The 27,089-nt window shown below is 49.4% G+C and overlaps 1 protein-coding gene across 3 annotated transcripts in view; it reads left to right on the top strand.

The window, feature by feature from the left end:
• The window catches only part of VPS13A (vacuolar protein sorting 13 homolog A), a 2,314,464-nt gene that overhangs the window by 985,962 nt on the left and 1,301,413 nt on the right, over positions 1-27,089 (top strand). For all 3 annotated transcript variants that reach the window (XM_085633365.1, XM_085633382.1, XM_085633374.1), the window contains 2 exons: positions 850-1,082; positions 1,475-1,567. In XM_085633365.1, the coding sequence (XP_085489491.1) occupies positions 850-1,082; positions 1,475-1,567 (326 nt within the window). The remainder of the gene's footprint in view (positions 1-849; positions 1,083-1,474; positions 1,568-27,089) is intronic.

Below are 27,089 nucleotides of genomic sequence, written 5' to 3'. Positions count from 1 at the left end.
GAGGTCGGGCTGTGCACAAACGGACCATCTCTCGGTGGGTCGTTCTCTGCATCAAGGCCTGTTAATTGTTGGCTAAGAAGGAACCTCCTGTGGGGCCCTGTGCCCATTCTACCAGGGCAACGGCAGCCACTACTGCCTTGGGTCGCGGCGTCCCCTTGCAGGACATTTGTCAGGCAGCTACGTGGGCCTCGCTGCACACGTTTACCAAGCATTACTGCCTTGACAGTCCGGTCCGGAGAGACGGCTTCTTTGGCCATTCTGTTCTCAGTGACTTTCTGGTGTAATCTATTCGCAGACCCTCCACCGGGGTTGGTATTGCTGGGGTATCTATTCTAAGGTAAGGAATCTATCACTAACGTGCCTCTTTCAGATGCACAAGTTACTACTTGTGTAACTATATATCTGTAGGAGACATTAGTTAGTGATAGATTCCTTACTGCCCTACTCATCCTCCCGGTTCTGCGAACTGATTTCTAGGGTTAAGGTCATCCCCTTCAGGGCCCTAGTTTCTTGGCAGCAGTGGTCAGTTTCTTGCATGGCTCTGCGTTCCTGGCGCGGAAAGTCGTGTACAGAACTGACATCAGCGCGCATGGGTGGCGCCTAAGTAGTCTCCGTGACGTCATCTCGGCGCTTACGCCGCCAGTGACGGATGCGGAGCCGCAAGACGCCACCTACTGACGTGCAGGGGTACTGCTAGCAAAACTTTCCGGATCCAGTCTGACGCCTGGGGATATTCTAAGGTAAGGAATCTATCACTAACTAATGTCTCTTACAGATATATCGTTACACAAGTAGTAATTTGTGCATTAGTTCTGATGTGCTAACTGAAATCATCTCTGTTTTTTAAAGCACCAGTCCAGCCTGTGTCGAAAATGGAAATGAATATTGTGGTAAAAAATCCTGAGATTGTGTTTGTGGCAGATTTAACAAGAGGTGATGCTCCCGCCTTAGTACTAACAACAGAGTGTGAACTGTGCATCAAGAACAGCCCTGAAGTGCAACTGATGACTGCTGCTGTGAAGGACCTGCACATGAGAGCATGCCCCTTTCTTCCTGAGAAGAGACTGGGTAATATAACTACGGTGGGTTTGCTTCTCTTGAAATCATTTAAACTGGGAGGTATTTGTTAAGAGGAAAACTGTTTTTTTAAAGTAGGTGGCGTTCACAGCGCAGCACAAAAACGTCCATGGATGTTGCAATCGTACTCAATTTATATAATATCAGTGGCAAAGTTAGTCATGAAATTCTGAAATAACATTTGCCTGCTTTTGTGTGTTTTTAATTTCTACTTTCTCTGTCCTCTCTAGTTTGTGACAGGGTTGTTTCAAATGATATGATAGGAGAGGAGCTGCACTTTGCAGTAGTAGTGCTTTTCAAAAACAACCTCTCATTTTTACAGCCATTGAAGGTTAGATATGCCAAACATTATGCAGTGCTTTCATCTATGTGTGCACTTTCATGTTTTTGATTTCAGGTTCTACAGCCTTGCAATTTGTTATTCCAAAGTACGCAGTCAAGTAAGAGGCCTCAGATGATTGAGTTGTCTATCCAAGCCCTAACTTTAAAGGTAAAATGAAGTTTTTTTCTTCTGTTTTCGTAAATGTTAACAATGAGGATACATGCGATTGTGACAAATTACAGGTGATGGTATTGACTGATTTTGTTCAGAAGAAGATCTATATATTTATTTTTTAATAGAAATGATTTCTTGGGAACATTTACTGTAGTACAAACTAATACTTGGCTCTGGCATAAAATACAACATTGTGCACTTTTAATTAATTAGATGTGCTGTCTACTTCCTAGGCTTTCAAAAAATGATAAATAGCATCCAACTTTCCCGATAACTGTGTTGACTACATATACAGTCTATGCAACTCATCTGTTGTGCACTCTGTAGTCTGCACAAGTTAGTTGTTTACATAGTATTTTCTCACCTTATCTTGTAAAGAACGGACAGACTGTGTATTGTAGTTTCTTCTACTCCAATAATGTCTAGATAGAATTAGTCCGGGACCAGTTCTCTCTTAGTGTTTTTTTGCCAGTCTTAACTTTAAAAAAGATAAGATCACATGTTAGCTGCCAAGCCAAATTCCAAACCCTTTTGTTTAATGTTCCATAAGATACATCTGATTGGTTTACAGTTTAGAAGTTATGACATGATCCTGTTTTACTACTCCTCATAAGTTTCAAATTTGCCTTATCAAGTAAAGTGCTGTTAGATATTATTCCTTATACCATCATTAATAAGGTGTTCACTAGTAGGAGGGGTATTTAATTCTTCCTGAAGTACCAGATCAGGTTGTTCTCATGACTTCCTTAGATGTCTGTAATAACTTCATACAGAAGTGAAGTTGTATTTAACAAGCAGGGTTTCACAATATGTCTTTAGGCTTTATTCCCCTAACCCTACTTTTGAAGCTTTGCAGTGAGGGTTCAAGTCTGATCGCAGCCCAATTTGTATTATTCCTGATATTTTAGAGCATGAAACTTACCTTATGTTTATTCTGTTTGGAAGCAGATATTTGGCACATTTTCCTCCTAATAGAATGCTCATTATAGGCATTAAAAATATTTTGTTAGTTATAAATGATTATTAAGGCCTAATCCCTGTTGAGAACTTTGGAGGAGATTTTTTTATTTTTATGGGATAAAAGAGTTACTTACAAATGCCAGTCTGAAATGAGAACTGTGTTTTCCATCGTGGTCCAAAGAATTAGCCTGTATGTGATGTGATATGACGTGAGCAGCATAAAAGTGTGGTGTAAGTCCAAACTGTGATGTTGGATCGCAATACACCCTGATGGAAAGCTAAAGTCCTAGCTCTTAAAGAAGGATCAGTACACATTTAAAACTAGATTAAAGATCAAGTCAGTGAGTGCTGGGTAACTACATTGTTTTTCAGTGGCTCTACTATCAAGTTCGAAAGTCGAGTCTCAGCCCTACAATCTGTGAAGGGTTACTCCTTCTGTGTTGCTGAGGTGAGAATGCTTACCTCATGGATCTTCTGGTGCACCATAATTGCAAAAAAAGGCTTTGTGCAGAAGAATGGACCAAGAGGTTACATTGTAGCACTGATGGTCTTGGATGTCTTCAGGCTATAATTTGCTCAAGGCTCAAACAGCTTATCTCTATGAAATACCTTGTGTGTTAAGTTTATTTGTATGCTGTATGTTCATCGAAAAGGCGGAGGATCTTAACACTGCTCAAGGGGCCCCTTGAAACATCTAACACTGTCCAGTCTTTACCTGGTGCTGCTTCTGGATGTTTCCAAACCATATTTCACCATCTGTTGCAATGCCAGCTTGTCTTTCAGAAAGCATTCTCTTCACTCAGCATGCAATGACTAGGGAAGGAAACACATGTCTAGTTATGCGTAATGTAAGGAAATGCCTCTTTTTGTATGGTCACCATCTAGTTTTTCAACTGATGCTGTTGGTTTTTTGACTGCGAGCAAGACAGGACTGGCCATAGCGGGCACTGGGTGTTTCCACCTGGAGGCTGTAAGGGTGAAGCTGGTTTTTCAGCAGTGGGGGCTGGTTTTGTTTCTGGGGATGGTTATGCAGCGGTGCTGCAGTATTGGCCCCAACAACAAAAACAGCAGTGCAAACTTTCACATCCCCGGGGGCTGGTCTGACAAAATTACCAGGGCTGCTTTGGGTACTCAGTCCAGCCATGATTGAGAGTGCACTGATGCCTGCTAAACAGATCTCAGTACCCTGACCTTAAAAGTGGATGTCGAATTAACTACACCCAATTGGAAATGAATAACTTACCTGTAAGTCCCTAGTAAATGGTAACCTGGTACCTAGGGCATGCAAGTTAAAGGGGTGCCCAAGGGCTTGCAGCACTGATTGTACCACTCTTGAGGTTTTCCAAGTAAAGCACGTCCCCCAGTACACTACTGAAGATTGGTAGAGCAGTCGTGCACTGCTATCCCCACTTTGCCATTGGAAGCAATGGCAAAGCCACCACTTCTCCTGGTAATATGTAAATCTGATAGAGACATCTAGCCGCAGATTCCTTAACTTAGAATATCCCCAGGTGTCAGACTGGATCCGGAAATGTTTTGCAGCAGCACCTCTGCGCGTCGGGGGATGGTGCTGCATGGCTCCGCCCTGACATCTGTGGACATGACGTCAGCGAAGCCATATAAGTCCCTCCCGGCGCACTGACATCAGTTTCCTTCTTTTCCGCGTCCCGACGCGGATCCTGAAGTGAGCGGTTCCTCTGGCCTGTCCTGTTGCCCAGGTCTTCTGGACACCTTCAGCATCGGGGAACAGTGTGATACCTTCGGGCTTTAAGGCGTGTGAGACGTGCGCGCGGCAGATGTTGGCGAATGATCCACACGCGATCTGCAAGTGGTGTTTAGGAGCCCACCACGACTCAGAGGAGTGCGACGCCTGCCAGCAGATGAGGCCTGAAGTCCCTGCAGGAGCGCCGGATGCAGCTATTGGCCGTCTGTATGTCCCGCTCTGCGCCTCCGCGCCGCTCTCCTTCTCGGGCTGGGGCTTCTGTTCGTGTCCGGTCGTAGAGTCGTTCTCGCGGACGTCATTCGCCACACGCAGGTAAGCAGAAGCTCAGTTCAGTTCAAAGACTTTATTTCGATCTCTGCGGATCAAAAAAGTATACCATAAAAAAGACAATGACAAACACACAGTACAAATAAAATATGTCACCCCTAAATAAACAGTCACGATCTGTCTGCAATCTTAATGTTATCAATTAATCATTGTGCGATAGTATTTATGCAAGAGGGTAGTTGGTCCACATAGTAGCAGCCTAATTATACAATGTGCATCATTGGTTATAAAAGCCAACTTCTTGAATATTCCTTAAAACAGAAAACCAGTTATCTATGTTACAACTTTTTTTTTTTTTTAAAGGAATAAAAAATTTTAAAAATTTTGAATTATATTTTACATCATTGGTACCATTGCATTATCACTTTCGGATGAAGAATACTTGGCACGCCTTATCCACAGGGTCATTAAAAACTTTGCTACACAAAAAACGATCATGCGTGTCTTGTCAGTCTTCATTATTCTGAGTGCCTCCTTATATCTCCTTACTCCCAAATTTCTACAAAGGGGAACTATTCATTTAAAACGAGATCGGGAGTAAAGGGGGCAAAAAAATAAGACATGATCAAGAGTCTCAGCAGTCCCCAAACAACAAGGGCAACACTCTTCTTCACCACGCTCCCCTTCTCTATTCCAATTTCTTCTAAAGTGGTTTAGAGGAAGACAGCCATATCTAAACTGTAAATACAGTTTTCTAGCTAGAGGGGGCTCAATTTCATCTAATGTGGGCTCGAAGTGGGCAGATTGTTTAAAATTCATAAAATCTGTTGAAAGTGTCCCCTTACAATTCACTATCAGGTAATTTTCAATAGTACCCCAATACATTGCTTTGAGGCTGGATTTGTTTATCTGACTCAGGGTTTCTGGTCCAACAACCCCAATTTATCGAGCAGGTTCTTAACTGCAAACAACCAAGGGATTCTGTTCACACCAGATGCTATCATTAGCTCCCGAAGCCCCTCTCTATAAGAGGCTAGTACTTCAGTGGTCCACAACCGGTGCCAAAACATAAGTACCCGTAAACTGATCTTATCTGATGCCCTCTTCTGACCAAGATCCAAATAGAGTGGACTCAATGGAGTAGACACTGGAAGACTCACTAGAGATCTAAAAAACCTATGCTCAGTATTCAAAAGACTATTACAATTTGAGCACCCCCAGAGTTCTGCACCATGAAGGGTAGCTTTAGTATTATAAATTTCCAATGCTGGCCCCAGCTTTCTAGATTTCGTTTTCCTTTGGATGTTCACAATGTTTGCAGTTTTATATATCAGGGTAATATGTGCTTTTGTCAATTGTGGGGCCCAACTCATATTCAGGGTAAGTTTGATACCCAGATAATCAAACACTTTAACTAATTCTATTGGTTTGCCACCCTCATACAATTGTCTCATGCATTTAGCCTTCAAGTTGGAGTAAAAGAGCATACATTTTGTTTTAGAGCTGTTGAGCTCCAACCCACGCCTCATGCAAAATCCCTGAAAACCATTCAACAGTTGTTGGAACCCCTGCAGGGTCTTGGATATGAGAAGGGTATCGTCAGCAAATAGGAGGGCTGGAGCCTATTGCCCTCCGATTTTTGCAGCGTCACAGCCATCCCTGCTCAAACACCCAATGACATCATTAATAAAGAGGGTAAACAGGGTAGGTGCCAATACACACCCCTGCCTGACTCCCCTATCAATTTGTATAGCTTCTGTTAGGGCACCTCTATCGTCCCATCTTACTTGAGCCTGGGTATTAGCATTGAGACTTATTAAAATGCTGAGAAGAGGGGTTGGCACTCCCATACTTTCCAAAACTTAACACAGTTTTGCTCTTGGTACCATGTCAAATGCAGCACATAAATCAGCAAAGGTAACATAAAGTTTGCCCTGGCGGATGGTGACTTCTCTCCAAAAAATACACATAAAACGAAAGACTTGATCCAAAGTACTAAAATATTCTCAAAAACCGGACTGCCACTCAGAAATAATCTTATTCTCTCTAATCCACTCCTGTAGGCGTGCAAGAACCTGTTTACCAAAAATTGCATTTTGTCGATAAGGCTGATGGGCTTGTAGTTCGCTGGGAGGGCACGATCCCCTTTTTTAAAAACTAACAATTACTGCTATCTTCCATGAGTGAGGTATATCCATACCTGAAAGGATACTGTTGGAAAGTAGGTTAATATAGGGGCCCAACACATTAAGATCTTCTTTATATATGTCACTTGGTATCCTATCTGGACCTGGAGCACGGCCAGAGATACAGGAACTAATTGCTACTTCAGTCTCCCTAAGCGAGAAACAGAGCTCATTAGATTCAAGTGATCCCTCCCCTTGCGCCAGCATTCCACAGAATTTTTTCCCCAGCTCTCCACGCCGACGTGGACGTCCTAATACCTCGGCTCCGCTCGTGACTCCGTATGACGTCACCGGAACCATAAGAGAGCCACGTCTGCGTGATGACGTCCGTTCCCTTTTTTCCGCGCCGTCGATGCGTAACGGTTTTCCAGCAATCCCCTATTACTTTGTAGTCTCCCTGTGGGTTACTGTTTCTGGATTTACCATGTCTTCGACGAGGAAGTCAGGTTTCAAGCCGTGTAGGGAATGTGGGGGTCACATGTCCATCACTGACCCCCACGAAGATTGTTTATGGTGCCTTTCATCGGACCATGATGTGGACGACTGTTCCTGCTGTAGAAAAATGAATCCCAAGGCCCTGAAAGAGAGGGAAGCGAAGCTTTTCATGGCCAAGGCGAAAAAGGAGAGCAGAGGTAGGAAAAAAAAAATTGAAGCCGGTGTCTTTGACTTCGCACTCTTCGAAGTCGAGAAGGCACAAAAAGAAGAGGAAACTTAGCTCTCGGCACCGATCGTCGAAGAGTAAGGCTTCGAGGTCGCCGTCACCTCGACATCGAAGTAAGGAATTATTTCTCCTTCTCCTTCCCCTTCCCCTCGTGTTTCTCCAGAGAAGTCACCTTCGCCCAAGTTGACTCCGGTGCAGTCTCCGGCACCGGTGGATTCTCCAGCTTCCGACGCCGAGCCGGAGCAGGTGGTAGATCTTTCACCAGTGCCAGAAGGTGAACCTGCGGCTCCAGTTGAGGATACTTCGGCTCCGGCTCCAGCTACTCCTCGGCCGGATTCAGGTTCTAACCCATACCCGCATTTCCCGACTCCGGTTGCGGATCCGTCGCATTTCCTTAATGCAATGTATGGGTGTCAAGAAGGCCAAACGGAACTCTCCACGGAGGCAGAATGAAGATAAGTTCCCAATGCCCTCCTCCCAGAGCTCACTGCGTTAATTCAGCTGCTCCAGGCAGGGGGAAAGGGGAGTTGGACAGAGAAAGAGACACTCGAGCTGGCCTGGCTCCCTCCTCAATCTTCAGCGGGATTTCTGGGAGACCTAATGCACAGAAGTAGACAGAATGCCATTCAGTACCCTTTCTAACCTACTTAACAGATCTTGTTCACTCGCTCTCTCTCTCTCTCTCTCTCTATCTGAGCTTTTCTCCTACCAGATCTTTTGCTTGAGTATTGCCTCTCTTTATATTGTTCGATGTTGTTCTGGTTTCGGCTTTCTATAACCTGTATATGCACAGAAAAACCCTGGGTTACTCTCCACTTACTTCCTTCAAGATTCCACCATAACATTACTCTTCTACTCTTTCTTACCAGTCTGTTCTTAGCAGATATGACAATTCGTAACCGTAGTTCTGAGAACCTGTAGTTCTTTCTTCTACTACAAGTCTTTGCTGCTTGGAAGGATGGTTGCAGTGAAGTCTCAAGTCTCCCTTGCTCTCAAGGTAACGCGCAAAAAGGGACAGGGAAGGATAGACAGGAGGAAGGGAAAGTTCAAGGAAAAGCACATAGGGCGGTAAGGGGAGACAGAGCTTGAGACGAAGCAAAGTTCTGCTGAATGGAGAATGAACTGGACACCAGTCTCTCTGAATCTGCTACTTGAGATAACTGAGTGAACACTCTCACCGTATCTGCTGCCGGTCTCCAGGCGGACTCCTTACTCAACGGTAAGCCTACCGGAGGACGAGAGACCCTGGATATTTTGAAGTTACTCTGGAACTCTGATACCACTTCTCCTTACTTCCGCGACTCTGGTTCAATTCTCCAACTGGCTAAGGTTATTTCTCTCTCAGACTTCAAGTCTACAATTCTCTCTGAGATGCGTCTCCATCCGCTGACAACAGTCCAGCGGAGACAAATGAATTTCCTAGTGCCAGGAGTTCTTTTGTGAGGAGCGAGAACTAAAGCTCCCTCACACGACTATGGTTAAATTGAAGTGCGCAGCAAGACGCGCTTCGTGAGGAGACGAAGTCTCGTGATCCCGCGAGACTTCAAACGCAATGGGCTAGTCAGGAAAACTCGGCGGCCATCTTTGAACGAAATCTAAAGCTCTAAATACTTGTCCATAAATTGCAGAGGGAGGGCTTAACCCAAACTCGATGCAGTCCTAACGAACTGCGCGGCGTGATTGTAGCATTCAGCCCCATCCTGACAGTACCCCCTCTCAAAGACCGATCCATCGGTCTAGGTTTCAGGGGATGTTGTGCATGAAATCGTCTAATTAGTCTAGGAGCATGTACATTCTTTGCGGGTTCCCATGATCTCTCCTCAGGACCAAACCCCTTCCAATCCACTAAATAGTGTAGGGTTCCTTTGCTTCTCTTGGAATCTAGCACTCCCTTTACTTCATATTCTAAATGTTTGTCAAACGTCACTGGGGGGGGAGGTTTGTTTAGTCTGAGGTTAGGAGCTGTCTTCTTTAGAAGGGATACATGAAACACTGGATGAATTCCTAACTGAGCAGGTAATTTTAATTTGACAGTGACCGGACCCTGAATTTGTTCGATGACAAAGGGACCTATGAAGCGAGGTTGGAACTTCCTATTTCCCTTTAACCTCAGATGCTTTGAAGACAACCATACTGAATCTCCAACTTGATACTGCTGTGTCTTCCTCCTGTGTTTGTCGGCCTGTTTCTTGTAGCCTGCCTTAGCCTGGTGTAAGTTGGATTCTGCAGATTTACGAGCCCTACTCAGATCTGTGAATAAATCACTGACTGCTGGAACTCCAAAATCTCCCTGGTTACTAAAGGGATTAGGATGCAGCCCAGAGTTTAGGTAGAAGGGAGAATAACCTGTGGAAGCGTGTTTGGCATTGTTATGCGCAAATTCAGCCATCCATAATAAATCTAGCCAGTCACTTCCCTGATCTAAGAGAAACAGACGCAAGTACTGTTCAAGCTCTTGGTTCACTCGCTCGGTCTGACCATCGGTCTCAGGGTGATAGCTAGTAGATAGTCTGACCTCCACTCCCATTCCCTTCATGAACGCTTTCCAAAAGTGTGACACAAATTGGGGGCCACGGTCTGAAATCACTATCTTGGGAACTCCATGGACCCTTACAATGTTTTCCCTGAAAAGACGGGCTAATTCAGAAGCTGAAGGGATCCCTTTGACTGGAATGAAGTGGCTCATCTTGGTGAAGGTGTCTACTATTACTAAGATGGTGTTGTAACCCTTACTCAGTGGAAGGTCTACTATTAAGTCTAATGTGACAGTGTGCCAAGGATGCGGTGGTGTGGGCAAAGGCTGTAACAACCCCTGTGGAGCCTGCCTACTAGCTTTTCCCCGGGCACAGATCTCACAAGACTCTACATATTTCTTTATTTGAGAAGTCATATTAGGCCACCAGAAGTATCTCTGAACCAGATCAATGGTCTTCATTGCTCCCTTGTGACCAGCCAACGGCTGATCATGGCAGTCTTTCAAAACTTGTTCTTGGATCTCCTTAGTAGGAAGGTATAGGGCCCCGTCTTGATAAGGCAAGGAATTGATTACTTGCCGACCTTCTTCTTGACTGGCCCACTCGGCCATCTCTGCTTCTGACATTAGCTTTCGGATTGATTCTTGATAATGGGCCTCAGAAATGGAACACACAATCTTGGATTCAGGAATTATGGGTTGCGGAGTCACTGAATGTTCGGTGTCTTCGGTTTGAATCCGGGACAGGGCATCCGCCTTCCCATTCTTGTTTCCTGGTCGATAAGTTATCACAAAGTCAAAATCTGCGAAGTATAGAGACCATCGTAGTTGACGGGGAGTTAACGTTCTTGCAGATTTTAGAAATTGAAGATTTTTGTGGTCGGTAAACACTGTAACGGTGTGTCTGGCCCCTAACAAATGATGTCTCCATTCGACAAAGGCGTCTTTCACAGCCAGCAGCTCCTTTTCAGCGATGGTGTAGTTTACTTCAGCTGAATTCAATTTCCGAGAATGATAGGCCACTGGATGTAGTTGCCCAGTTGACTTGTGTCGTTGAGACAAAATTCCACCAATTGCTTGATCAGAAGCATCAGCTTCCACAAAGAAAGGTTCTGTAGGGTCTGCATGAAGCAGGATGGGAGCAGAGGTGAAACTCGTCTTGAGAAACTCGAAAGCATGTTCTGCCTCCACTGTCCAGTGGAACTTCACTCCCTTCTTCAGCAATCTGGTAATTGGAATGATCTTCTGCGAGAATCCCTGGATGAATCGCCGATAGAAATTAGCGAATCCTAAGAATCTCTGAATCTCTCTCACATCCTTTGGTGACGGCCAGTCTACCACCGCTTGCACCTTCTTTGCTTCCATGGTGATTCCTCCTGGAGATAACACGAAACCTAGGAATTCCACAGTTCGCACATTGAAGGCGCATTTCTCCAGTTTTACAAAAAGTTGATGCTTGCGCAATCTCTCCAAGACAGCCTTTACATGATTTGAATGTTCTCTTGGGTCAGTGGAGTATATTAAGATGTCATCCAAATAGATCACTGCGATCCGATCCACCAAATCTCCCATAATATCGTTGATGAAATGCTGGAAGGCTGCTGGAGCGTTACACAAGCCAAAAGGCATGACTTGATACTCAAATAGTCCGTACTTCGTCCTAAAAGCAGTCTTCCATTCATGGCCTTCTTTCATGCGGATGAGATGATAGGCCCCTCGAAGATCCAATTTTGTGAAGATTTGAGCGTCCTTTATCTGATCTAGGAGGACAGAAATCAGAGGCAAAGGGTAACGGTTCTTGACCGTTACCCGATTGATCGCACGATAATCGATGCAAGGTCTCAGAGACCCCTCCTTCTTTGGAATAAAAAATAGTGGCGAAGACACTGGGGACTGAGATGGTCGGATAAATCCGTTAGCCAGGTAACGATCTAGGTATTCTTTCAGATAGCAGTTCTCCGCTTCCGTTAACGCATAAACCCTACTGCAAGGTAATGCAGCCCCAGGTTCCAGATCGATGGTGCAGTCGTAGGAACGATGTGGAGGGAGTTTCTCGGCCTCCTGTTCACTGAAGACTTCTTGGAATTCTTGATACTCTGCTGGAATTTCCAAGGTATTTATTACTCCAATAGACTCTCCACTAAAAGACAGCAAGGTGGCCAAAGATGGTTCGGAAGGTTCGCTCACTGAAGAAAAGCAATGGTCAGCACAATAGGCGGAATCCATCTCGATGGTTCAATCTTCACAATCGATGGTAGGATTATGCAGGGTCAGCCAAGGAAGTCCCAAAATTATCTGAAATTGCGGGGCATCAATCAAATTGAACTGTAAAGCCTCGCTATGACCATTGGACTGAATCAATTCCACCATTTCGGTGTGATGAGTGATCGGACCTGACGAGAGGTTAGTACCATCAACAGCCCGGACTGATTCCTTCTGCTCCTTACGCATTGCCAGGATTCCCATCTTCTTGGCAAATTTTATATCGCAGAAATTGCCAGTGGCACCTGAATCGATCATTATTGCCACTCCTTGCCGCTCTTGCCTCCTAAATCTTAATTTCATCTGTAAGGTTAAATGTGGTGCCCGAGTCTGAAGGGTGTTCGAAATTTGGTGATCTCTTGGAGTCTGATTTTTCTCCTTCGCCATCTGAGCGACTCCGCCTACAGATGGTTTTGGGAGTTTCCCGGATTTGGGGTCTTCGGCCTCTTTGGACACTCTCTCACAAAATGCCCAGATCCCCCACAATACATGCATAGTTTCTTCAGTCTCCTTTGATCCTTCTCTTCCTTACTCAAAGGGCCTCGAACAGACCCAATCTGCATTGGCTCACTTTCTACCGTTCCACCAGTAGACTTGCTGGGTTCTGTCTTCATTCGATCAAAGCGTGGATAATTCCAGCGAAAGTCCTTCGTCTTCCTTTCTCCTCTTCTCTCTGCGCTGCGGAAATCGATTTCTAGAACTAAATCCACCAGCTCCGAGAATTCAATAGGTCGCTTTGGAATCTGTGCTAAGGTATCTTTGATGTCATCACGTAGGCCTCGATAAAACAGAGCTGATCTCTTCTCCTCTGGCCAATTGGTCTCCACCAATAGTTTATTAAACTGAGTTAAGTAAGAGATAAGATCCTTATTACCTTGACACAGTTCTAAAAGTTCATTGTCTGTAGCCTGAGATACTCGGCGCCTGTCAAAGATTCTGAGGAATTCTGTCTTGAACTGTTCTAAATTATATAAAAAAGGATCGTCCCGAGATACTAATGGCATGGCCCAATTTGCAGCATCCCCTCCCAAATAGGACAAAATAAAAGCCACTCGTGATTGAGCATCTGGGAATAAATTGGCACGACACATAAAATGTAAGGAACATTGGGTGAGAAAGAGCTGCGCCTTCTGAGGGTCTCCACAATATCTTTCGGGGGGGGCCAAAGGAATGATGGGGGACACAGAGTGTACAACCTGAGCTACAGTGCGTGGGTCTTGTTTTGTTTGTGCATCACTAGGAAAGGTTTGAGCGGAGGTTGCCCCTGAGGATATCTCACTAACTCTCTGGGACAATAACAGTGTCTCCTGTCTAGAAGCCATAACCTCCTGCCTTAAACTCTTATTTTCATCACTTAGGGTGCCTAATTCCCTCTGAATACCCTCCAACATATCCCCTAAGGCCTTTAAACTGAAACCCTCCGCCATTCTGCCCAGGTGAAGGAAACTCGTGGGCACTTCAATCTGTCAAGAAGGCCAAACGGAACTCTCCACGGAGGCAGAATGAAGATAAGTTCCCAATGCCCTCCTCCCAGAGCTCACTGCGTTAATTCAGCTGCTCCAGGCAGGGGAAAAGGGGAGTTGGACAGAGAAAGAGACACTCGAGCTGGCCTGGCTCCCTCCTCAATCTTCAGCGGGATTTCTGGGAGACCTAATGCACAGAAGGAGACAGAATGCCATTCAGTACCCTTTCTAACCTACTTAACAGATCTTGTTCACTCGCTCTCTCTCTCTCTCTCTATCTGAGCTTTTCTCCTACCAGATCTTTTGCTTGAGTATTGCCTCTCTTTATATTGTTCGATGTTGTTCTGGTTTCGGCTTTCTATAACCTGTATATGCACAGAAAAACCCTGGGTTACTCTCCACTTACTTCCTTCAAGATTCCACCATAACATTACTCTTCTACTCTTTCTTACCAGTCTATGTTCTTAGCAGATATGACAATTCGGAACCGTAGTTCTGAGAACCTGTAGTTCTTTCTTCTACTACAAGTCTTTGCTGCTTGGAAGGATGGTTGTAGTGAAGTCTCAAGTCTCCCTTGCTCTCAAGGTAACGCGCAAAAAGGGACAGGGAAGGATAGACAGGAGGAAGGGAAAGTTCAAGGAAAAGCGCATAGGGCGGTAAGGGGAGACAGAGCTTGAGACGAAGCAAAGTTCTGCTGAATGGAGAATGAACTGGACACCAGTCTCTCTGAATCTGCTACTTGAGATAACTGAGTGAACACTCTCACCGTATCTGCTGCCGGTCTCCAGGCGGACTCCTTACTCAACGGTAAGCCTACCGGAGGACGAGAGACCCTGGATATTTTGAAGTTACTCTGGAACTCTGATACCACTTCTCCTTACTTCCGCGACTCTGGTTCAATTCTCCAACTGACTAAGGTTATTTCTCTCTCAGACTTTAAGTCTACAATTCTCTCTGAGATGCGTCTCCATCCGCTGACAACAGTCCAGCGGAGACCAATGAATTTCCTAGTGCCAGGAGTTCTTTTGTGAGGAGCGAGAACTAAAGCTCCCTCACACGACTATGGTTAAATTGAAGTGCGCAGCAAGACGCGCTTCGTGAGGAGACGAAGTCTCGTGATCCCGCGAGACTTCAAACGCAATGGGCTAGTCAGGAAAACTCGGCGGCCATCTTTGAACGAAATCTAAAGCTCTAAATACTTGTCCATAAATTGCAGAGGGAGGGCTTAACCCAAACTCGATGCAGTCCTAACGAACTGCGCGGCGTGATTGTAGCATTCAGCCCCATCCTGACAATGGGGTTTTCCAAAGAGCTGCCTTCCCATCCGGCGCACCGTCTGGTCCCGTGGGTCCAATGGCATTTAGTTTGAGCGTGCCGCAACATTATGCTCAGGCACCTTTTATGCCCTTCTTGCCGATGGCTCCTTCATGGCAGTTCCCGGCGCCGTCTGGAGAGCCTTCCTCCAGGCCTCGACTGGAACGCTTGCCTTCATCAGAGCCTCCCTCGACGCCGGCACCGAGTCCATCTGCACCGCGTCTGGCGCCGCTGACTCCTCCGGCGCCGCCGACTCCACGTTCGGTGCCGCTGACTCCGCATACGGCGCTGCCGACGCCATGCCCTCGGATCCGCTCTCGAAGAGAGGCTCAGAGGATTATAGAGGAGGATCAATATAGGGAGGAAGTGGAGTAAGGTGAAGTTGGTGAATCCACTGATGAATTTGAGGGCATTCAGGAGGCAAGCGGATTAGATACTACTCCTGAATGGGAGCACTCTTCTGCCAGATCTTCTCCTCCACAAGAGTTGGCTCCTTACCATTTAGTCATCAGGAAGGCTGCGGAGTTGTTGGACTTAGTTACCTTCTGCAGAATACAAGCCAAACCTTTTGACTGAAGTCCTTCATTCACCTTCTTCCATCGTTGAGCCTTTGTTGCCCTTTAATGAGGCTATTTTAGAGCCTGTTATGGACGTTTAGTGCAAGCCACTTTCTTCACCTGCGGTCTCCAGAACTGTGGCAAGGAGGTATAGAGTGGCTCCGGGGGACCCGAGCTTCCTTTCCTCGCACCCTTCACCAGAGAGTCTTGTAGTGCAAGCTTCCTGTTCGAAGCAATCTTCAGGTTCTTTTCCACAAGCACCAGCTGACAGGGACTCTAAAAAGATCGAACAGTCAGCTAAAAAGGTCTATCTGAAAGAAACACGTTAGTTAGATTCCTCACCTTAGAATATCACCAGGCGTCAGACTGGATCCGGAAGATTTTTGTAGCAATACCCCTTGCGCGTCGCTAGGCGTCGTCTGCGGCACCGCGTCCGTCGTTGGCGTCGTGTGCCGGAATGACGTGGTCGGAGTACTTAGACGCCGCCCTCACGCGCTGACGTCAGTTCTTCTTTTTTCTGCGCCAGTAAGCGCTGATCCGGGAGAGCTACCCCTTTAGTAATTTTTGACTAACTTTTTTGACTCTTTTTGGTCACTTTCTCGACTCTGGTGCCGGTAGGATGCCTGGTTTCAAGGCCTGCGACGACCGATCATCACCGCCGGTGCCTGTATTGTTTGGGCCTCGACCACGACGCAGAGTCGTGCTCCGATTGTATGGCCCTGACCTCGAAAGCTAGGCGGGAGCGGTCCCGTAAGCTTCTCGAGCTTCGCCACTCGGCTCCGCGCCCCTCTCGATCCTGGTCCAGGAGGAGGTCCAAGGATCGGTCGCGGAGCCGCACTCGACATAGTCGCTCGTCTGGCTCGAAGTCTTCGGGTAAGTCGAAGCGTTCCAAGAAGTCCAAGAGGCGACACCGCTCTTCGGACTCCCCTCGCCGGTCGTGCGACTCGGCCGAGGGTCAGGGTGGTTCCACCCCGCGGCTCCGCCGGAGCTGCAGGCGCCGCGCACGTCCCCATACCCGCCGGTCCCTGGGACTGACGCAACGCCGGCGGAGGTCAGTGCCTTCCTCTCGGCCATGAGGAGCCTGGCCCCGCCGTCGACGCCCGCTGACGTGCCTTCGGGCCCCGCGGACTCGACTGGGCGACCTTGCGTGCCGGCGGCTCCGGCCCCGGCACCGTTGGAGGCTCCAGCCCCGACGCTGTAGGTCCCCGAGGGGCCCGTGCCTGGGCCCCCGTCGACGCCGGTCGACCTCGTCACGCCTCCTCCGCCCGCGTCGACACCGGTACCACCTCCGACTCCGGTTGACGTCGATCCCCGGTTCAGCCCCTGTCCGGTCCCGACGCCGGTGCGGCGCCTCATCCGACGCCGCTAGAGACACATTTTGTCTATTGACCGGCTCCGATCATTCCTCCTATTTACCAGGAATCTGATGACGGGGGCGACTGGGAGGGGTCCGTGGACCCTTTGGCCCTTCAGGGCCAACTTTCACAGGACTGGGCAGATGAACTGGGGGAGGCCATTGGGTTGGATACCTCACCGGACACTGGATTCATCTCTCCTCCGACTGTGGCTTCGGAGGAGGGTGCAGCTTTTTCTGTGGTGCTGCGCAAGGCGGCCGCGGCCCTTGGTCTTGAGCTGCCTGCCGTGGCTGTGAGGACTAACATCCTCACTGAGGTGCTTCAGTCTGCCGCATGCTCCACTGAGCCTCTGCTGCAGTTCAATGAGGCCCTCATTGATGTTCTGCAGGGCACCTGGTCCAAGCCTGTGAGAAGTTGGCCTGATATGTAGTGCTCACTATTCTAGTGATCACTGTGTATCATTCCAAACGACCCTTATTGATGATTGGTTGTAAGTCAACCTTTTAGACCAGCTATCCTAGTAGCGTGGATACGAGCAGTCTTAGGCTAAACTCTAGAGGGCGTGTTAAGCCAGCTGTTTACCATCACATATACCCCTTGAACACCAAGTGAAAGGACACCACACAAGTTGTTATGAAAATAAAAGGGTATTTATTTATAACAAGACTACCCTGGCTCTTTATGAGTCAGGGAGCTAAGCACACTACAAAACTCTTAGGAAAATACTTCAGTTGCACAATTTACACAAATGCCCGAGGGGCACGAGAAACCATCTACACTAACAGTGAAATGCGAATGGTTAGAGTCTGGAGGTACTGATTCCGGAGTGTTCCGATCAGTGGGACTAAACGAAAAAGGAACTGGACACTTGTAGAGCGAACCTGCGATGGAGCACCGAGATGCTCGAGTTACCTAGCCCGGAGGCTGCGGCTGCGTGAAGTTCGTCAAGATGTCGGGAGTCCTCGTGTAGTCTCAGGAGCCTGAAAGAAGAAGTTGCTGGCAGGCGACCAGTGACGATGTTCAGAGCGATCCAAGCCTGGATCGGTGATGAAGGAAAACCTGAAAGCAGAGGGGACTCAGTTCTCAACCGCTAGCCAGCGATCGTGGGGGTACCAGGAGGGTACCGGCTGAAGTCACCTCGACCAGGTGAGTGGGTGACGTCGGACTCGGCTGTTCCTCGGACCAGGAGGCGCGGCGGCGACCAGGATGGAGGGCGAGCTGTCCCACGCAGGTGTCTGCTGTCGATGATGCTGGGCCCAGGAAGGGGCAGCGGATCTTGGCAGTGGCCACCCAAGCGGGGGAGTCAAGGTGGCGTCGGGAGTGGACCAGGAGGGTCCGGGGTACTCCTCTGTTGAAGGGGAGCAGGTGCCAGTCTGGAGCAACCAGACTAGTGATGAAAAATAATCTTGGAGCGTCGTGAAGAGGGCCACCAGCCGGTCGGCAAGTGGTCGGACAACGCGGTGAACAGCAAGGAGCGGAAGGGCCCCCCACGCAGATCTCGCGGATGCTGGGGAGACAGACTTCGATGCTGGAGCTGCTCAGGGTTTAGGGCTTCTCAAACCCTAGGTGCACTCACTCGAGGGTCCCTCGGTGGGCGTGCTAGATAAGCGTCGTGCAGGTTCTGAAGATAGCCGGTCCCGCAGGTCTCGTCACACCTACGACTCTCAGCTGAGCTGATGAGGGAGGTAAAAGGTCAGAGATGGCAGGGAACTCGGGTCTCGTCGAGCTGGGCAGTCTTGATCCGTAGGAGAGACTTACAGCAAACCGCAAGCGCTTAGTTGGTGCCTGCTGGTGCAGGGTGGCTACTCCTTAGCCACAAGGGAGAGTCTTCAGAATTAGTCAAGAGTTCCTTTCGTGGAAAGTGGTTTGTGATTCGGAGGTATCCGATTATCTGATTATCCAATTTGGGAAGGGGACTCGCTCCTACCTTTATTCTAAGAAAAAGGGGTTGGCCCGTGACTAGGTTCTACCTATGGGTGGAGCCAGGAGGGGGTGGTTACACCCCTATCCTTTGTCCGGCTTCGCGCCAGCTCAGGGGCTGGTGTGCCCCCGAAACTGGTTTGAGCCGGGCTATGCACAGTGAGCACCGGGGTGCCACTGGCGATCACCTTCCTTTCAGCCCTGCCTACCTGGGATACACAAACCCTGTCTGGGACGGTGCTAACACCGCCCTCGACAGGAAACCCTTTGTCCAAACTCCCTTCGCTGGAAGGTCCCCCAGCAGCAGGAGGTCAGACTTGTGTCTGGTGGCAGCATCCATTTTGTGATGCTGAGGCTTGAGTCAACTTTAACCGGGGTTCAGGGTTACTTCCATGTCGTGCCCCTCTAGAAGGGGGGAATGCTAACCCCGTCGCCAGAACTAGCGAGGGGTTCGTATTCCAATTCGTATGACACCTTACGCGACATGTGTAGGTGATGCGATGCCAAAGTTAGCAAATAGTTGGCCCGCGTCACCATGGAACGGCTATTAGGACTTGGTTCCGCAAGCCGTCGACGGGCTCGGCTCGCGCCAGAGCACCATCCCACATGACTCCCCGCACTCTGCCTTCAGGATTGATAAGGCCTGCCATAGGAGTGACTGATAGGAATCCATGTGTCCATTTTAGGGTTAGGTGTAGGAATACTACACCTACAGCAACGGGTGATTACACCACGTGGCCCCAGCTGTCGTGCAGCCAGTTGTGTCAGATTTGGGCGGCCATTCCAGGGGTGGCATAATACATGCTGCAGCCCCTGGTAGGCCCTGGGTACACCGATGCCCTGGATACCTGTGGTATGCTGAGACAGGGACTGACAAGGCGGCCCAGTTCCAATTAGTGGATGCACCTAACGTACATGTGTGTTAATTTCGAGAGAGAACAGCTAGGCTGTGGGTCTGATTGGCAGGCCCACAGCCGGAGAAAGTCGTAAACCAATGAAGCAAAAGCAAAAAATCTGGGTGATCATAGGATTGCAGACCCTACTCTCCTACATGACCCCCCCCCAAACTTTGGGACAATAAGCTAACCTTGACCAGGTGAGTCTTCTTGCTCTAAGTGGAAATACCTGGAGAGCCCATCTGCATTGCCATGATCAGTGCCAGGTCTATGCTCCACTGTGAAGTCCATCCCCTGTAGGGAAATGGACCACCTAAGTAGTTTGGGGTTTTCACCCTTCATTTGATTGAGCCACAAGAGGGGCTTATGGTCGGTCTGAATCTTGAAGTGAGTGCCAAACAAGTATGGCCTCAACTTCTTCAGGGCCCAAACCACAGCAAAGGCCTCCCTCTCAATAGCTGACCAATTCTTCTCTCTGGGGGTCAGCCTCCTGCTAATAAAAGCTATGGGCTGGTCATGACCATCAAAATTCAGTTGCGATAGAACAGCTCCCACACCCAGCTCTGAAGCGTCTGTTTGGACAATGAATGGTTTGGAGTAGTCTGGACTCTTTAGGATAGGTGCTGTGCACATGGCCTGCTTTAGGTCATCGAATGCCTTCTGACAGCTTGCTGTCCACTGAACTTTTTTTGGCATCTTTTTACTTGTCAGGTCGTTTAGCGGGGTCACAATGGATCCATAATTTCTGACAAATTTCCGGTAATAACCAGTCAGGCCCAAGAAAGCTCGAACCTGAGTCTGGGTGGTTGGAGGAGCCCAGTCCTGTATGGCCCGTATTTTGCTCTCCAACGGTTGAACCTGACCCCCTCCTACAAGGTGGCCCAGGTATACAACCTGTGTCTGCCCTATCTGGCACTTGGTGGCCTTGATAGTGAGGCCTGCCTTCTGCAGGGCCTCTAACACTTTCCTCAGGTGGACCAGGTGATCCTCCCAGGTGGAGCTAAAGACAGCGATATCGTCCAGATACGCCGCACAGAAGTCGTCCAACCCAGTGAGAACTTGATTCACCAGCCTTTGGAAGGTGGCAGGTGCATTTTTCAAACCAAAGGGCATTACCACGAACTGATAATGCCCACCCGGGGTAGAAAATGCTGTTTTGGGCTTGGCCTCCTCAGCTAACCTGATTTGCCAATACCCAGCTGTCAGGTCAAACGTACTTAAGTAGTTGGCCGAGGCCAACCGGTCGATAAGTTCGTCTGCTCTTGGTATCGGGTGGGCGTCAGTCTTAGTGACTGCATTGAGACCTCTGTAGTCCACGCAGAACCTCATCTCTTTCTTACCGCCCTGGGTGTGAGGTTTCGGCACGAGCACTACGGGACTAGCCCAGGGGCTGTCCGAGGGTTCAATGACTCCCAGCTCCAACATTTTCTGCACCTCTGTCTTGATGCAGTCTCTGACGTGATCAGGTTGCCGATAGATTTTACTCTTTACGGGTAGACTGTCCCCAGTGTCGACCTCGTGGGTACACCAATTGGTCTGACTGGGTGTCAGAGAGAACATATGTCGAAAGGATTGAAGAACCTGTTTGCAATCCTTTTGTTGATGTCCAGAGAGGCTGCCACAAAAGACAACACCATCTACTGATCCATCGTCAGGGTTCTGAGAGAGCAGGTCCGGGAGAGGGTCACTCTCCTCCTCCTGTCCCTCATCTGTGGCCATGAGCAAGCCCATGCCCTCCCTGTCGACATATGCCTTGAGCCTGTTTACATGGAGCACCCTGTGGGGGCTCCGGGGAGTTCCCAGGTCTACCAGGTAGGTGACCTCTCCCTTTTGCTCAATGATTGTGTGGGGCCCAGACCATTTGTCTTTGAGTGCTGCTGGGGCCACTGGCTCCAGCACCCACACCTTCTGTCCAGGCTGGTACACAGTCAGGACAGCCTTTTGGTCGTGCCAAGCTTTCTGTAATTCTTGGCTCGCCTCAAGGTTTTTAGACGCCTTTTCCATGTACTCCGCCATCCGCGAGCGGAGACCGAGCACATAGTCCACAATGTTTGATGCCGGCTTTCTGAGAGGTCTCTCCCATCCTTCCTTTACCAAACAAAGGGGTCCCCTTACAGGATGTCCGAACAGAAGCTCGAAAGGGCTGTAGCCAACCCCCTTCTGCGGGACCTCTCTGTAGGCGAACAAGAGGCAGGGTATCAGGACATCCCATCTCCGCCGAAGCTTTTCAGGTAGTCCGTGAATCATCCCTTTTAGGGTCCGGTTGAATCTCTCAACCAGCCCATTGCATTGTGGGTGATAGGGTGTGGTGAACTTGTAGTTGACACCACATTCCTTCCACATAGCAGTCAGATATCCCGACATGAAGTTTGCACCTCTGTCTGAGACGACCTCCTTAGGGAAGCCCACTCTGGAGAACACTCCAAGTAGGGCCCGTGCCACCACAGGTGCTGTAGTGGTCCTAAGGGGAATAGCTTCAGGATACCTGGTGGCGTGGTCCACCACCACCAGTATAAACTTGTGCCCTGATGCTGTCTGGGGTTCCATTGGTCCGACAATGTCGATCCCCACTCGCTCAAAGGGTACCCCCACCACTGGTAGTGGTATCAGGGGGGCCTTTGTCGTGCCACCTGACTTACCACTGGCTTGGCAAGTGACACAGGAGCGGCAAAACTCCTTCGTATCCTCGGACATGTGGGGCCAGTGAAAGTGTGGAACAATTCTGTCCCAAGTCTTATTCTGGCCTAAGTGACCTGCAAGGGGAATCTCGTGGGCCAAGGTGAGAAGGAAACCTCTCAGAGACAAGGGGATGACCAGCCTCCTGGTCGCACCAGGTTTGGGGTCTCTTGCCTCAGAGTACAGGAGTCCATCGTCCCAGTACACTTTGTGGGTACCTGTGGCGTTCCCTGCAGCCTCAGCAGCAGCCTGCTGTCTGAGGGGTTCAAGTGAGGGGCAGTCTAACTGTGCCTTCCCCAGGTCTTCCCTGGAGGGTCCCCCTGAGCCCAGAAACTCAACCTGACCAGGTTCAAGCTCTTGCGGCTCAGTTTCCCTCAGTTCCTTAAGGTCAGCCTCCTCGGAGACTTGATCCACGACCTGGGGCAAGGGGGAAGGCGAAGCCTTACCCTTACTGCTCCTTTTCTTGGAAGGTGTCTGGTCCGTTCTTCCAGGATCCAGCACCTGTTCAGTGGGGCATCTTTTGGCCTGTGACCTGGTCACAGCAAGGACATGTGCTGGCAAGCCTAACATCTCCATGTGAGTCCTCTGCTCCACTTCTGACCATTGTGACGTTTCCAAATCATTGCCCAACAGACATTCTACGGGGAGGTCTGAACTAACCACAACCTTTTTCGGGCCACTTACCCCTCCCCAGGAGAAATCAACAACTGCCATACTGTGATTGGTAGTGACGTTGCTGGCATTGGTCACTAGGTAACTGGTACCTAGCATGATCTGTCCAGGGTCCACGAAGTTAGGCGTCACCATGGTGACACTGGCACACGTGTCCCTGTAGGCCTGAGCCACTTTTCCATTGATCAAAGGTGTCTGTCTGTATTTGCCCAAAGTATTGGGACTGGCATCAGGGGACATATCCATATCCCCTGTACAGACAAGGACGGCCTGAGTGAGCGTGCCGACTAAGTCGTCACTCCCCTCGGTTCCCAAGGTTAACCCAACTAATGCCTTGGGGGGCGCACTACCACTGCTGACTGTACTAGGGGGCGCAGGTGCCTTAGGGGCTGCAGTGGTAGGAGTTTGCCCTCCTTTCTTGGTGCACTCACTAAACCAGCGAGTCTTACTTTTACAGTATTGGCACCACCTTTTTGACTGGCCTTCTTGAGTCTTCTTCTTCTGTGAAGCCTGACCCCCACCCTCTTTGGTTTGTTGGGGACCTGTCGAAGACTTCTGGTCATTTTGTTCGTTCTTGTTACCCTTTTGGTCTGCTTTCTTCTGACCACCCTGGTTCTGATTCTGGTTCTGCTTGACCCTTGTTCTGACCCATCTGTCTGCCTTCTTTCCCAATTCTTGGGGAGAGGTCAGATCCGAGTCGACAAGGTGCTGATGCAACAATTGGTTCTGACAGTTGTTTAAAATCTGTTCTCGCATGATAAGATTGTACAATCCTGTGTAATCAGTAACCTTGCTACCCAGCAACCAGCCTTCCAAAGCCTTAGTGGCACAATCAACAAAGTCAGTCCAATCCTGAGACTGAATTTTCTGGGTGTCCCGGAACAGCACCCGGTACTGTTCCGTGGTTAAGCCGAACCCATCAATCAGTGTGTTCTTCAGGACTTGGTAGTTGTTAGCATCCTCAGCTCTAGTAGTGAGGAGCTTGTCCCTTCCTTTACCTTCAAAGGAAAGCCACAGTATAGCTGCCCACTGACTTGGGGGGACGCACTGGACAGTGCAGGCCCTCTCCAAAGCAGTTATCCACTTGTGGATGTCGTCCCCTTGTTTAAAGGGGGGCACTATTTTACTCAGGTGTCTAGTGTCTATACCCCTGTCTTTCTCTCTATTGAGACTGCTGCCACCAGTGGGATCTAACCCACTTAATTTCTGCTCTCGGGCCAGGGCAAGTCTTTCTTTGGCGAGGGCAAGTTCTTCCCGCTCGATCCTCAGATTGACTTCCCGCATCTTCGCTTCATGCTCCCTCCTCTGAGGGGAAGTCATTCCTCTCTGAGAGGATGCCTGAGAGACATGTGTATGAACCGATCTGCCGGAGCCTCTGGAGAGAGACCTAGCTCGTCCGTTCCCAAGGTTAAGCCTGCTTGAGCGTGGGCCCGGGGCTCCCCCAGTTCCATTCTCATGCCTGCTTAAGTTGGTCCTTGTAAGCCTGCCGACTACCGCTGGACCTTTGTCTGCCTCGTCTCCCGATAACTCGTCCTCGTCCTCCTCCTCTGTGTGGAGGTCGAGGTCGGGGTCACCGAGGGTTCCCTCTAAGGGAGGCATGTTCCCATCTGCACTGGGGGGACCTGTGTTAGAGGACCTCCTAGCATCGTACGCCTCTAAGAGACCTATCAGAATTGCGATGGTAGGGTTAGAACCCTGGTTTAGCTTCCTGGAGGCACATAGTTGTCGCATCTCCTTGAAGCTAAGGGTTTCATATCGTGACACGACCTGTGGAGGGTCACTGACCACTAAGGGAGTCTGCGAGGACTCTCCGTGGACCGACATGCTTGTCTAGTGCGGTGTAAGTGTTGCACCTACCTACACTATGTGTTTACCTACTGATCCCTTGCTAGGAGTTGTAGTCAGGGTGTGCTAAGCCCTGTTACACTACAACAGCCGGTTCAGTAGAACTCGGAGTATTCTAAGTTAAGTTATATGTACCTGGGTACTTATGTGATCTTTCACTGCGATATTCTTAGGATACGTGTGTGGTAAAACAACAGCAAGCTCAAATCCCAACCGCTGCTCACCAATGTGAGAAGTTGGCCTGATATGTAGTGCTCACTATTCTAGTGATCACTGTGTATCATTCCAAACGACCCTTATTGATGATTGGTTGTAAGTCAACCTTTTAGACCAGCTATCCTAGTAGCGTGGATACGAGCAGTCTTAGGCTAAACTCTAGAGGGCGTGTTAAGCCAGCTGTTTACCATCACATATACCCCTTGAACACCAAGTGAAAGGACACCACACAAGTTGTTATGAAAATAAAAGGGTATTTATTTATAACAAGACTACCCTGGCTCTTTATGAGTCAGGGAGCTAAGCACACTACAAAACTCTTAGGAAAATACTTCAGTTGCACAATTTACACAAATGCCCGAGGGGCACGAGAAACCATCTACACTAACAGTGAAATGCGAATGGTTAGAGTCTGGAGGTACTGATTCCGGAGTGTTCCGATCAGTGGGACTAAACGAAAAAGGAACTGGACACTTGTAGAGCGAACCTGCGATGGAGCACCGAGATGCTCGAGTTACCTAGCCCGGAGGCTGCGGCTGCGTGAAGTTCGTCAAGATGTCGGGAGTCCTCGTGTAGTCTCAGGAGCCTGAAAGAAGAAGTTGCTGGCAGGCGACCAGTGACGATGTTCAGAGCGATCCAAGCCTGGATCGGTGATGAAGGAAAACCTGAAAGCAGAGGGGACTCAGTTCTCAACCGCTAGCCAGCGATCGTGGGGGTACCAGGAGGGTACCGGCTGAAGTCACCTCGACCAGGTGAGTGGGTGACGTCGGACTCGGCTGTTCCTCGGACCAGGAGGCGCGGCGGCGACCAGGATGGAGGGCGAGCTGTCCCACGCAGGTGTCTGCTGTCGATGATGCTGGGCCCAGGAAGGGGCAGCGGATCTTGGCAGTGGCCACCCAAGCGGGGGAGTCAAGGTGGCGTCGGGAGTGGACCAGGAGGGTCCGGGGTACTCCTCTGTTGAAGGGGAGCAGGTGCCAGTCTGGAGCAACCAGACTAGTGATGAAAAATAATCTTGGAGCGTCGTGAAGAGGGCCACCAGCCGGTCGGCAAGTGGTCGGACAACGCGGTGAACAGCAAGGAGCGGAAGGGCCCCCCACGCAGATCTCGCGGATGCTGGGGAGACAGACTTCGATGCTGGAGCTGCTCAGGGTTTAGGGCTTCTCAAACCCTAGGTGCACTCACTCGAGGGTCCCTCGGTGGGCGTGCTAGATAAGCGTCGTGCAGGTTCTGAAGATAGCCGGTCCCGCAGGTCTCGTCACACCTACGACTCTCAGCTGAGCTGATGAGGGAGGTAAAAGGTCAGAGATGGCAGGGAACTCGGGTCTCGTCGAGCTGGGCAGTCTTGATCCGTAGGAGAGACTTACAGCAAACCGCAAGCGCTTAGTTGGTGCCTGCTGGTGCAGGGTGGCTACTCCTTAGCCACAAGGGAGAGTCTTCAGAATTAGTCAAGAGTTCCTTTCGTGGAAAGTGGTTCGTGATTCGGAGGTATCCGATTATCTGATTATCCAATTTGGGAAGGGGACTCGCTCCTACCTTTATTCTAAGAAAAAGGGGTTGGCCCGTGACTAGGTTCTACCTATGGGTGGAGCCAGGAGGGGGTGGTTACACCCCTATCCTTTGTCCGGCTTCGCGCCAGTTCAGGGGCTGGTGTGCCCCCGAAACTGGTTTGAGCCGGGCTATGCACAGTGAGCACCGGGGTGCCACTGGCGATCACCTTCCTTTCAGCCCTGCCTACCTGGGATACACAAACCCTGTCTGGGACGGTGCTAACACCGCCCTCGACAGGAAACCCTTTGTCCAAACTCCCTTCGCTGGAAGGTCCCCCAGCAGCAGGAGGTCAGACTTGTGTCTGGTGGCAGCATCCATTTTGTGATGCTGAGGCTTGAGTCAACTTTAACCGGGGTTCAGGGTTACTTCCATGTCGTGCCCCTCTAGAAGGGGGGAATGCTAACCCCGTCGCCAGAACTAGCGAGGGGTTCGTATTCCAATTCGTATGACACCTTACGCGACATGTGTAGGTGATGCGATGCCAAAGTTAGCAAATAGTTGGCCCGCGTCACCATGGAACGG

The sequence above is a fragment of the Triturus cristatus genome, chromosome 2_1, assembly GCF_964204655.1.
Source record: "Triturus cristatus chromosome 2_1, aTriCri1.1, whole genome shotgun sequence".
NCBI lineage: Eukaryota > Metazoa > Chordata > Amphibia > Caudata > Salamandridae > Triturus > Triturus cristatus.
This window is presented reverse-complemented; position numbering and strand designations above follow the sequence as displayed.